Below are 14,168 nucleotides of genomic sequence, written 5' to 3' on the forward strand. Positions count from 1 at the left end.
CCCCACCCCCAATACACACCAGGTTTAGAAATACTACTTAACAACACCCAAGGCATTCAGGCCAACAACTAATAACTGAGCAGATTCATGTTTCTGTATTAAAATGCATGAATACTTGAAAAAAGGGCCTCATTTTAGATCAGATTCAGATCAGCTATCAAGAAGGTTAACATTGGGTCAAGTTTTTGTAGCCAATTTCTGTTTTCATAATTTTGTGGATTTTGAATAAAAAGCTGTAGAATCAAACTGAAAAAACAGAAGTCAAGCAAAACTTCTTAACTAAATTTACTCTTAGCTTAAAAAACAGTACACTAAAATTTTCTGCTATCCCTTAAAGCTTATAAGCTTCATGATAGCAATAGAAATTATATTTTAGTTGTTTTCTAAAATAAGTTGAACATACTATATTATACTTAATTCATACTTAACAATCAAATATTCACTATTTTATGACATGAAGTAAAGTTCATTCATATTTGAAATGATAAATTTTTTCCTTTATGCTACCATCTAGTTAAAAAAAAGATGATTATTTTACTAGTTAATAAAATCTTACAATTGCACTGTCAGGGTTGTAACAGCTTAAAAGGATGCATGAAAGTTTGGACTCTGAGGAGGTGAAAATTCACCAGTTTTACAAACAAATTCTCCATTTTGTTCTGATATCCTATTGTTTAGGAGGAGGAAAAAAAGGAATTGTGTATGTAAAAGGAGTCAGAATGCTGAGGATAAAAAAAGTTACACATTCTCTTGAAAATAGCATAGTACAGTGAAGAACACAGCCTCTGGAGTTAAGAATAGGAACTCAAATTCCAGCTTTATCATTCAGTCACTTTGTAACCTTAGAAGTTAGTTAATTCTTTATGCTTCAGTTCCTCAGTTACTATTGGGGGACATAGCAGTACTTACAAACATAGTGGTTGATGATAATTTTTAAATGCTAACAAATATAAATAAATAAAAAGTAAACCTAATGAAAGGAAGAGCAACAGGAAGAACCAATAAAAAGGGAAATAGATGACATTAACAACTACTTGCAAGCTTAATGCAATATTACTAGTCAATAATTCCTGTGATTTTAATCACTTTTTAAACCCCAAACTGGCTTTATGTAGAATTTTTTAATATAACAAACAGGTACTTTGCATTTCATTCATTGAAATACTATGAATTGAAATAATTAGCATCTTTACCCTTAATAACTAATAATCATTATCTGAATTTCTAATTTCTGTAGATTGTTATAATGTTTAGAACAAAGTACCTATGAAAAATTCTAAGGATTAATGCTCGCTAAGAATATTTATAAGTCAAAATATCTAAGTTCCTGATCATACCCAAGAGCCTATCAAGCCTCACACTAAAAATAAACCACTTTATTCAACATAATCTGACCAAGTACTTCCTGAGGACTTACCTATCTTCATCTTTGTCATAGAGTTGGTAATAATCTCCACAGCCATTCCAAAAGCTGTTATCCCGAACTTCTTGCCTTCCGGCTGTGGCTCCACTTTCAGGTGTTACATGGTGATGTTCTGTTTCCCTTTGTGTAACTCTTGAGTAGGGTGGATCCAAGAACATACAGTCATGTTCTCCATCATATTCTTCACATTTTATTAAGGGGTCATCTGAGCCACTCTCCTCAACTTCCAAAGCCTCCCTCCATCTCTGAACACTTCTTTGTTTAGCCTCATGCCTATTAAAACCCACTTCTTGGTCCACCTGACTTGCACTTATCACTTTTCTAACTTTTGGCCTCACTACCTGTTCAGGAGAACTTCCACGGTTTTTGTCCCTATCACTGCCATTTTGTTCACTACAAATCCGCTCAGGAATACAGGTGGCATCTTCAGTTGAATTTTCTATTTGTCTTTCCTGGTCAGTATTATCTTGTTTCTTTCTAACAACTTCATCTTCAGAAGAGGACCTCTTTAATTCCTGGCCGTTCTGATGGACAAGCTCAGTATCACCAGTGGAATTTTTCACTAAAGGTGCTGAATCTAACACTTCAAACTCATCTCTTATTTCACAGTTAAGAGAGGGAACTGGTGAAAGACCATTGTATGCCTCTGCCTCTCCATTTTCCAACTCAATTACTGTATTGCCTAATGCATCTTGATACTTATCACCTTCCACAACTTGTATAGAAAGTTGAAGATGGTCATTATCCTCTCCGTGTTTGCCTTCTGGATCATAAGAGTCAGTATGAACCAACGCAATTCCATTTTGGACACTTGAGGCATTACAAGCTCCTGGAGTGTACTCTCCCTCAGAGTGATTAGGAACATTCTCACTGCTTCCTAAGATCTCCCTGCCTTCCTCACTCTGGTGCACAGCAGCAGCAGGTGGACTGCTCTCAATGGTTTGATCCAATGCTGTACCACAGGTGGGAATTTCTGTTTCACTTTTTTCAAATATGGGTTCATTGGGTAAAGAATGATCTTGATCCAATGCACTGGAACCTTCATAGAGAACAAAAGAAGACATTTTGAAAAAGATTAATTTAGATAAAATTTTATGGAATAACTATCATTTATGTGGAAATTATACCAATTATTACCTATTTGAAAATGAGTGATGTGGCAATTGATTTTATTGCTTCCTAACTTAATTGGCAAGGCAGAATGGTTACCATAAGAGTTCATTTATGCCCTGTGTAGATTCTCAATATATTCTCCCTCATATTTCTTTTGCAGATGGTTTTTTGTCTAAGTAATACCTAAAACCTTCTGCAAGCCACATAAAGGAGAAGCTTATGAGAGAATAAACAATGGGAAGTATAAGTGGAGTAATGGAGTAATTAATGTGCCCTTGCTGTAATCTCAAATTTACCTACTTTTATTACATACAGGTGGAAAAAAAGAAAAAAGAAAAAATTTCTTAAGTACTTATGAAAGACATCAACAAGCAATAGAATCTAAGAGAAGTGAGACACCATTGTGTTTTGATGTTAATTCAAAAGACTGCGTCTGTTTCTAGACACATGATTTCTATCTCCAAAATGAATTGTTGTAAGATATTTATAATTAGTTCATTTTAGATGTATTATAGCTATGACTGAAAAAAAACAACAAAAAATTCAGTATGTTGACTCTCTTTGCCATAGATTGTCAAAAGTCTAAAACATGGATCAAATAAAATCTATACCATAAACTATTCTAAGCATGACTATCTTTCATCATTAATTTAATAATAAAGACAGATATTTGTTGGAACAAAAATTTATAAATTATAAAATAAATGAAGTTTAATCTTATCACAAGCTTCTTTATTAGAATGACCTTAACTACTAATCCAAATTCTTAGATATAAATGACAGTAAAAATATTCTAGAATTACTGCTTGAGATAAAATGAGGATGGTGAATTCAGTTAAAAATGTTTAATTACCCTCACTAAGTGGGTCAGGTATTTTACCTTTATTTTTGCTTAATGATTATTTGTCTGTTTTGCCTATTAGATTTTATCTTCCTTAAGGACCAAGATGATTTTTGGTTTTGTTTTATTATGATAAATATACGTAACATAAAATTTATCACCTCAACCATTTTTAAGTTCACTGATATAAAGTACATTCATGTTGTTGTATAGCTGCCAATATCATCCATTTCTAGAACTTTCTTCAACTTTCCAAACCAATACTCTTATCTGTTAAACAGTTATTTCCCTTTCGACCCAGCAATCAGCATTCTACTTTCTGACCACTTTAGGTACCTCACATAAGTGGAATCATGTAGTATTTGTCTTTTTGTGTCTGGCTTATTTAATTTAGCACAGTGTCATCAAGGTTCATCCATATTGTACCATATGTCAGAATTTTCTTCCTTTTTAAGGCTGAATAATGTTCTATTGTATGTATGAGGCATATTTTATTTATCCATTTATCTGTTGATGAACACTTGGCTGTTGTAAATAATAATGCTAAGAGAATGGCTGTACAAAATTACACTTTGAGACCCTACTGTCAGTTCTTTTCGGTATATCCTTAGAAATGGAACTCATTAAATCACACAAAGTGTGTGTGTGTGTGTGGGGGGGGTGGTGTGGGTGTCTGTGTGCACATGCTAGGAATTGAACCCCAGGGCACTCTACTACTGGGCTACATTCCCAGCCCTTTCTCTTTTCATTTTGAGATAGAATCTCACTAAGTTGCTGAGGCTGGCCTCAAATTTAGGATCCTGCCCAGCCTCCAAAGTCACTGGGATTATAGGCATCTACCACCACACTCAGCCTATTTTTAATAAATCTCCATACTATTTTCCATTTTGCATTCCTATTAGCAGGGTACATGGTTCCAAAATTCACTTCAAAATGTTTGTGTTAGTATTTCTACCTAGCCTCCCCTCTACCCCTGATCTTTTTTTTCACCTCTCAAAAACCAGTGTTAGGTATGCCTCTTATATATTGCTGTGTTTCTTTCTTAATATTTACACTTTCTCATTATACTCATGTATTTTCTTATGAGATTTTTGTTTGATTAAAAGTTTTTTAACAGGAGCTGGGCACGGTGGTGCACGCCTGTATCCCAGCAGCTAGGGAAGCTGAAGCACAAAGACCATGAGTTCAAAGCCAGCCTTAGCAACTTAGCAAGACACTAAGCAACTCAGTGAGACCCTGTCTCTAAATAAAACACAAAAAAGGGCTGAGTATGTGGTTCAGTGATTGAGTGCCCCTGAGTTCGATCCCTGGTACTAAAAAACAAAAGTTTCTTGACAGGAAAAAAATGTATAGGTACAATACATCAATATCTGAAAAATACATTTCAAATCCCTGTGTAATTAAGAAATTTTATTAGAATAACTAAGCATTACTTGACTTTTGTATTTTATAAAGTGATTAAAAAATAAACTAGCTGAGCTAAATTATTTAGAGGATAAAATCTAAAAGAAGAGGTATTTAAATGCAGTATGCAGGGAAAAATATACTCAGTTTACATGAAAAAGAGTTTTATTGTTGTTGCTGAAAAGAATAGTTTTTGGCAAAAAGGATGTAATAATGTAATCACTTCCATAACAATATAGTTCTATTTTAATGTTTCTTCATATTCTATTTCCTTCTGTGTTTAAATGTATATACTATTAAATTTAGCTGGGCAGAGTGGTGCATGCCTGTAATCCCAGCAGCTAGGGAGGCTGAGACAGGCGGATCACAAGTTTAAAGTAGTCTCAGCAATGGCGAGGTGCTAAGCACCTCAGTGAGACCCTGGCTCTAAATAAAATATAAAATAGGGCTGGGGATGTGGCTCAGTGTTCAAGTGCCCCTGAGCTCAATCCTCAGTACCCTCCCGCTACCCCAAATAGTAAATTTAATAAAAATTTCAATATAAAATTTCTTGATGGGAAACTGTACTATATTTACATTCATACACATAAATAAAACCCACTCAAAATCTGAAATATTATAAGACCAATTCCTATGTATCTATTAATAACCCTATAACAACATGTTACATACCTGAGGAATTTTCCTTTGGAACATCATCTAGTTCCAACACTTCATAGTCATCACCAGCCCGACCTAAGCTTCTTTCATGTCTGGTCATACATGGTTTAAAACTGACATAGGCATGTCTTCTTCCATATCTCCTGCCTGTAATTGTCTGATAGCCTCCTGCTGGTTTGGGCCAACCAGCCTTGTTGGAGTCTTGATCCATTGCTGAAGAAAACATCAACAACAAAAGAAGGACATCAATGATAACTAGTTAGAGAGGAACTAACATTTATATTATCATTTACTAAATCATATGCTACTGAATATCAAGTGCAGCACCTTATTAGTATCTTAAAACCTCTTTTTCACACACTAAATAAGACAACATGAAATACTTCATAACGCAACTTAGTTGCCTCTTCCTTTCAAAATTTAGTTCTTCTAAGGTATCAAAGGTATTTTGGATTTTTCCCCAGTACTGAGGATTGAATTCAGGGACGCTTTAAGCACTGAACTACCCCAGCCCTTTTTAGTTTTTACTTTGAGACATGGTCTTGCTAAGTTGCTTAGGGCTTCAATCATTTGCTGCAGCTGGCCTTGAACTTGTGATTCTTCTGCCTTAGCCTCTCTAGTTGCTGGGATTACAGGCATGTGTCACCATGCCTGGCTGGTATTTTATATTTTTATAATGAAATCCACCAGAAAATATTTTTTTATATACCAAATTATTATACCACCAAAGCTCTCTCTGGATTGGAGAATGATCTTCCAAATAACCTAAATAAAGTACCTTCCATATAAGTGCTCAATATGAATATAATGAATTTCTAGAACACAATATGATGGTTTCAATTCCTTTCAGGAATAAATACATTCCTATCAAAGGTGACAGGTAACTTCTTAAAATGGTATGTGTTCCATGCAGATCACAATAAAATATGTCCCAAAGCCTAGGGTCAATAAAATTCTCCATAAGAAAACAGTCACGGACCAAGTTAAACAGATGCTACCTTATCTATCAAATCTACGTGTGAATGGGATACAATATGGTAAAAAAAAAAAAGCCACCAACATTTAAATGTGGATGTTAATTTTTGATGACTGAATGATACATAATAGTAAACAGTAGCATCTTTTACTAAATAGCATATTATATTTATACACATATATATAAAGTCTAAGTTTGTTTAGTCAATCATATAATATACATATAGTAGGCAGGAGCAGAATGTGTACTGAATAGTCAAAAATGGAACAGTTTCATACTTTTGTTTTCCTATATTAAAATAATAACTTCTGAGCATCAAAGAAAAACATGTGTGTATATAACACAATATCAAATGTTTCACTATCTTATTTAATCCCTTAAACAACCTTTAGGTGGATTCTGTATTCTATTTTGAAAATAGAAAAACTAAAGTTAAAATAAAGTGTTTAGGCCATTTGTCCAAAAGTCTAAGAACCAATATCATTAACAACCAAACGAATAGTTTCTACAGTGGAAGGCACAACAGAAGCCAAGGGGTATGGAAAAGAATATCAGAATTTCCACTTATTTTATATCAAAAGTTAGAGATTAAGCTTTACAAATATACAATACATGAATCAAAACTAGCCTTTATAGTTTAGTTAAAACTAGCCCTTAAACCATATATCAGATGATGACATGTCACATATTACACAAAAGGTATACAGAAAGAAGTATACAGAAGAGAAAAACAAGAAGTCTTTAATGTAGAAGAACTACATCCTCCTTACCTGATGGCTCCTTTTCAGTGTACTGTGACATATATGGCAGTTTCTGTGTGCCCAATTTAGTAGAATTATGGATGTGATTTAGTTTTACTCACACAATGGATAAGCTGCAAAAGATTCCTACAAAGAAACAATGTATTGAACAAATATTAGTAATGAAAGCACAAAATAAAAATGGGAAGATTGATACTTCTCCTCCTAGTTAAATTTCTGTTAGCTTTATAATTTAGAAAAAACATAACCTGATCTGACAAATCAAACACCCTCAAAACTATCAAAACAAGCTATATGAAATTTAGATTTATATCTGCTCTTGATAAATCTTGCCCTTGGTATATATCATCCTTATTATTGCCACTGACAATACACATATAACTTATAAGTATAAACAAATACATTGGAAAAAATGCTGGCTGAGATACATGACTAGTTTGGTTAAACTATTTGTGAGTCTACTATAATGCTATCACTGTTTCTTCATCAAGTACTATTCTCCCTTTACCCCTAAAATTGTTAAAATTCTTAAATGTAAGAATGCAAACTCAATTTTTAAAATGTGTAATGGCTAATAATAATATGTGTAAATAATGATGTATTTATTCTTCCCAACACTCAATTGATGAAATAAACCCAAAAAAGTATAGTCTAAGTCACAAGAAACTACAATGTACCATTTAACACACAAAAAAAACTTTCTTCTGTTTTGAAATGAAACCATCTATTTACTCCTTGAGAAGTTGCAACTTGTGGCTTTTATTTTAAACTTAATAAAGGCTCAATTTTTTTTATTTAAAGAAACCTTAGTTATTTAAAGACTTGAGCCACTGCATTTGCCTACCATTAGTCCAAAAGATGACAGCTCAACAAATGAGCTTAATTGTGTGTGTTATCTATCTGACCACTAACAGTTACATATTAGCATACATAAGGTACACACCCACATTCACTCATATGAATCACAAGTTCATCAACAGTCTGTGATCCTCTAATGTATCTGGATCAAGTCAGATCATAAGCAATAGATAAAGAGAGAATAAAATACAATCTTAAATAAAAAACAATCTTAGCATACTGACAAAAACTAGGTGCTAATTAACACTGTTTTAATAAGAAAAAGAATCCTTAAATAACTTGAATATTCACAGATCATAGTGGAGTACATGGCAATCTTAAAAGACTGACTATGGATATCAGTATATATGACAAATATTTTACCCAAAATCTTTTCCTTAGAATAAAGGCTTATTCTACCATGTTTCAAACACTATTTTCAGAGCTGCAGATAAAAGGACTACATATTGGATTAATAGTTCTTCTTTTCTAAAATTACCATATGAGGCATGGACACTAAACAAAATAATTAAATAATACATATTATGAGCAAAAAAAAAAAAAAAAAAGCAGAGAATAACCAGTTGTTGAGGGTGAACAACTTCATTGAAAAGGGATCCCTGATACAAACATCTGGAGTAAAGAAGGGAAATGTGTAAATCGAGGGAAAGAGGATTCTAGGCTTAATACAGAAAAGTTGTGAAGTGAAAGCTTCCAGAAATAATCAAGTAATAATCAGTATCAGAGAGAATAAACAAGAAAGTAATAAAGTTAGAAAATAATGGAGACAAGGAGAGGGGAGTGAAACAGAACATATTACACAGGCTTTTATAGGCTAATACAAGAAATGCAGATTTTATTTCAAGATGGAAAACCACTGACAACTCTGAGCAGAGAAGAGACATTATCTGACTTTTGGCTTAGTAGGACCCCTCCACCTACTTTGTTGAATATGTTTAACAGCCTAAAGAAGAACAAGGCCAAATGCAGGGAGCCTGACTACAAAGCTCACAACATAATACTGGCAAGAGATCATAGTGGTTCAGATCAGAGTAAAAAACAGAGGTGGTGAGAAATAGGTTTTGGATATTTTATATAAACAGAGCTAACGATATTTACTCAAAAAGGATACGAACGAAGGATAGGAGTCAAAGATGACTATTAGATTTACCATCTGAGCAACTGGAAAAAAGAGAGGGGAAAATTGCTAAAGCAGTAGGTTTGGAGAAAATATCTTGCCTTTAATTTTGGGTGTTAAGTTTTAGCTATTAGATATTCAAGTGGAAACATTAAACAGGAGTCCGGAGTTGACTAAAGAAATCTGAGCTGTTAGTATAATCTGGAAGTTGTTAGTGCATAGATAATACTTTAAAAGGCATGAACTCAGACGAGGTAATTAAGCATACATAGAGAAATAAAGAAGTGTAAGGACTGAGTCTTGCAACAATCCAACTTTAAGAAGTCAGGGGGAAAAGTACCAGAAAAAACAACAGAGAGGCCAGCAAGAACAAAGAAAAAATCAGGAGTGTATGTCAAGAGAAGAAAGTGTTTCAGGAAGAATAACCAATCCACTGGGCCAAAAGGTAAAGTACAGTGAGTACCTATACTTGACCATCAGCACAGAAGATACCACAGATCTTGCTAAGGGCACCTTTGATAGAATATTGTGTTCAAAAGCCTGAATGGAAAGCTGTTAAGAGAGAATAAGAGGAAGGAATTGGAAAGAGTATAGGAATCATGAAAAATACTGTTTCTTAACCCTCCAACATCCTGATCTATTTGTTATCAAGGCCTATTACCAACTACTTTTGTGGTAATTTTGATTGCACTACTGAGTTTAGTCTCCTGCTTTGATTTCCATATTTTCCTTTTATTTTCTTTCCTAGAAAATCATCTAAAAATTTTGGGGGGAGGTATAGGGAGGAGCTAAACTCTTGAGTCCTTACATGTCTGAAAATATTTTTTCTCTTTCTCTCATAATTAAGTGTAGTTCAAGATCAAATCATTTTTTCTAGACTATGAAATACACTGTTTTCTAGTATTCCTTGTTACTATTAAGAAAGTCTTTGGAAAATTTATTTCTTCTTTTTCTAGAAGTAAACTAAATTTTTCTCTGTGGAATATTTAAAATCTTGTTTTAATAATTAGTATCTGCAATTTCATAAGGATTTATTTAGGAGCAGGCCATTTAAAAATTTCTCCTATATAGTAAAGGCTGCGCGTTTTCAATTTCAACACGTCTTATCCGTGTCACATAGACAAGGTTTTGCCTTTCTTTCTTCCTATTATCTCTGTATTTGGCCCACATGGATTAATTCTTTGTCTCTAAAATTTTCATAATTTTACTCTTTGGACTGGGAGATTTCATACACTTTTCTAGTCTTCCATTAGTAATAGTGATATTTTTTGTTTCTTTTAATGTTCTTCTTCTTGATTATTTTCAATAATGGTTCTTGTTTCATGAATAATACATAGACCAGACTATATAGATATCAGTTATCTCTATTTTATCTGAGGCCACTATAATCATGTGTTATAATAGTGTTCTAGCTTCTATCTCTGAAGTATTAAAGAAAAACAGAAAAGGGAGAAAAGGGGAATGAACAAAATAAAGATCATAGTTATGGATCAGGATTAAAATGATTAGTTTATCTTTTCCAAGTCTGTATATAAAGTAAAATAGGAACATTTACTCTTAGTTTTCTGTAGATATTTCTACAGAATTAGTCTCTACTGAATTAGTCTCTTGTTCTAGGTATTATTCACCTAATAAATAACATATGACTCTTCTCTATATATGACACTTATTCATTTCAAATGCTTTGGGTTTTTAATATACTTCTTACTTTTTAAAAAAAATATAAATGTGTTGCTAAGAATTAAAGGAGTGAATTAAGGAAACAATTCTAGGTCTTCCAGTTACTAACCTAGAAGTCATAATTTTTAGCATTTTAATTAGGATACGTTATGCCAACAGCTCCATAGACAGGCCATATAGACAACATTTGAAGGAACATAAAGAGAAGTACAGGAATAGAATACTCCCCATTCTTAACTCCATACAATAAACCAGTGAACTTTCAGAAAAGGGCCTTGTTTTATTTGAATGTACTAGTCTATTACATTGTCTAATGTAGTATACATTAAAACAGTAGCTGAATGAATAAACCAGACAATTTTGTGTTCTTTTCTCTGATGGAAATGTGATAATATAATGAAGTATGATATGTGTTTGGGCATACTGGATTCAAACTCCAACAATGATACCTGAGTAAGTTCATAGCTGCTCTTAGTATTAGGGGCTTCTCTTATGATTTCTTTCTTTCGGTGATAATCTGGTAAATAAGACTGTGATATACAGGATTAGGCATAAAGGGCATTATAGCTTCCTCCTTGCTGTCTCTCAGCTTAATCTCTGGGAGAAGCCAGGGGCCGTATCATGAGAACACTCAAATAGTCTCATGCAAAGATCCACATGTTGAAATATCAAGAGTTTTGCCAATAGCCACAAAGCACTGTGGTCTTCTGCCAGCTTGAAAGCAGATCCTTTAGTTTCAGTCAAGCCTTCAGATACTTGCAGTTTCAGTTTACATTTTGAGTACATCTTCATGACACCTTGTGCCAAAACCACCCAGCAAGGCTGCTCCTGATTTTCTGCCCCATAGAAACTGTGTGATAAACTTCTGAGCTACTATGTTTACTGAAGGATATTGTTATCCTAACAATAGATAACAAACACATATAACATAAAAACATGTGCTTAAATATTGGATTTTCTTACTTTCTTTTTTTTTTTTTAATATTGTTTAGTTGTCAGTGGACCTTTATTTTATTTATATGTCGTGCTGAGAATCGAACCCAGTGCCTCCCAAATACTGGGCAAGCGCTCCACCCCTGAGCCATAGCTCTAGCCCCCTGGATTTTCTTACTTTCCCAGCCCAACTTTTCCATCTATTACTAGAAAAAAGTTTGCTAACTCATCTCATGAGAGTGTATTTTCTTACTTTAGAAGATCTACTTATTATCAACATGAAAAGTGAAGTGTTGAAGTTGGCAATATCAAAATGATTTATACTCGTCTTCTGTTGGCAATGTTGGAACTGCTGCTCAAGAACCTGCACTCATTAAATACATACTGAATCAGAAGCACTTACTTTAACAACTGACCTAAATAAAGTTTTAGGCAGAAGAGAGGAGTTGGGGGAGTAAATGAGAATCAGTCGAACTTCCAGAAGTTTTAACTGGTAGCTTGTGAGCCATCTATGGGGAGCTAAGAAATAACTCAAAATTTATTTATTTATTTTGGTACCAGGGATTGAACCCAGAGTGCTTAACCACTGAGCCACATCCCCAGCCCCTTTTTATATTTTATTTAGAGACAGGATATCTCACTGAGTTGCTAAATTCCTCGCTAATCTGCTGAGACTGGCTTTAAACTCCTCCTGCCTCAGCCTCCCAAATTGCTGGGATTACAGGAGTGCGCAATGGTGCCCAGAGAAATAAGTCACTTTTAAAGTGTCTTTTCTAGAAAAAGAAAGGGTATTTGAGAAATATGACTCTTACTTAAAGGGAAAGTCCTGACTACTCTTTTGAATCCCATTAGAATATTTATTTTACATATTCCTGTATTTAACTTTATACATACACCTCTAAAATGTTCTTAAAGTTTTTCCTAAAATAAACTTCTATAATTTATTTAGCCTGCAGTTCCTTTTAGTAAAGTAATTCCTTAGACACACAAAATTTTGATAATTTACACTTTTTAACACACCAGAGGTAAAAATTCAGAAATATGAACTTTATGACAAAATGAGTTGATGACAAATGATGACAAATATTGTTAGGAAGCTGTTTTGTACATGCTGGAATTAACTACCATGTAGTTTACTAACATTAGTTCATCTTTATTTTTAGCTGCTAAGACAAATATTTCAAGAAATTAGTAGATATGTATTTTGAATAACAAAGCTTTTTACACTTGCATACTCTTTTCAACCTATCTATAGAGTTTTCACATCTTCTACTCACAAGCACATATGATTACTGATACACATACACAAATGAAAAATTGTTCAGCTGATCCTAGGACTATAACTGGTTAAGGGAGCGGAGATAAAGGGTGACTGCCATGACAAATTGCCATGAAAGAATAAAATCAACCTATTAAAAATCAAAATGAACTGGGCACGGTGGCATACTCCTGTAATCCCAGTGATTTGGGAGGCTGAGGTAGTAGGATCACAAGTTCAATGCCAGATAGGCAACTTAGCAGAATCCTGTCTCAAAATAAAAATGGCTAGAAATATAGCTTAGTGATTAAATCTCCAGTACTACGGAAAAAAATGAAATAAAATAAAATTCTCCTCAACTTCACCTGTCATTTAGTTAGGAAGATTGCTCATTAAAATGTGGTACATAAGTTTTGTTTTGTTTTTGTGGTGCTAGAGATCAAATCCAGTGTCCAACATGCCAGGCAAAAACTCATTCTACCCTCCTTTCAAATGCACAAGTCAGAAAGCACATCAGAATAAAGCAGCAGCAGAGACTAATTTCTATGTTAATGGTACAGGAAAAGAACAGAAATAAGGGAATATATAGGAAAATAAGAAACTCAACATTATTGTGCATACCAAAGTGTAATAAATTTCACTTTATGACAAATTTGGAAATTTTTATAATAATAACTTGTATTTTCCTTTTCTCTGCAGTAATCTGAAGAATTATCTATGTCTAAAAAGAACAAAACTTAAATGCACAGCCTAACAAACTTCCTTATAGGTATATAAATATGAACAATTACCAACTAGATCAAGATGTAGAGCATTACCATTAGTTTGGAAGTTTCTCTTTTACCCCTTCCCAGTCCTTACTTTTTCCCCAACTAAGAGAAAACCAATTTCCTGAGTTCCAATAGCCCAGATTAGTTTCTCTTGTCTTAAATTTCATGAGTGGAATAATATTGTATGAACTCTTTTGTGCCTATCTACTTTCACTCAATACATTTTGGGGATTCATTCAGGTTGTTACAAACACCCTTGAACATGTGTTTCATTGTTTTAAGGCACATATGACCTGGAATTAGACAGTGTAGAAATAATGTTTTGCTTTAACAGATACTGCCAGTTTTCTAAAGTGGCTAAAGCAATTTATATT

The 14,168-nt window shown here is 33.5% G+C and overlaps 1 protein-coding gene across 1 annotated transcript in view; it reads right to left on the minus strand.

Annotated features, from left to right (window-relative positions):
* The window catches only part of Pja2 (praja ring finger ubiquitin ligase 2), a 70,803-nt gene that overhangs the window by 40,215 nt on the left and 16,420 nt on the right, over positions 1 to 14,168 (minus strand). The window contains exons 2-4 of the mRNA XM_005327221.3: positions 7,188 to 7,304; positions 5,454 to 5,654; positions 1,418 to 2,462 (exon numbers count right to left, since the gene is read on the minus strand). Coding sequence (XP_005327278.2) covers positions 1,418 to 2,462; positions 5,454 to 5,654; positions 7,188 to 7,218 — 1,277 coding nt within the window. The 5' untranslated portion in view covers positions 7,219 to 7,304. The remainder of the gene's footprint in view (positions 1 to 1,417; positions 2,463 to 5,453; positions 5,655 to 7,187; positions 7,305 to 14,168) is intronic.

The sequence above is a fragment of the Ictidomys tridecemlineatus genome, chromosome 1 (assembly GCF_052094955.1).
Source record: "Ictidomys tridecemlineatus isolate mIctTri1 chromosome 1, mIctTri1.hap1, whole genome shotgun sequence".
Classification (NCBI taxonomy): domain Eukaryota; kingdom Metazoa; phylum Chordata; class Mammalia; order Rodentia; family Sciuridae; genus Ictidomys; species Ictidomys tridecemlineatus.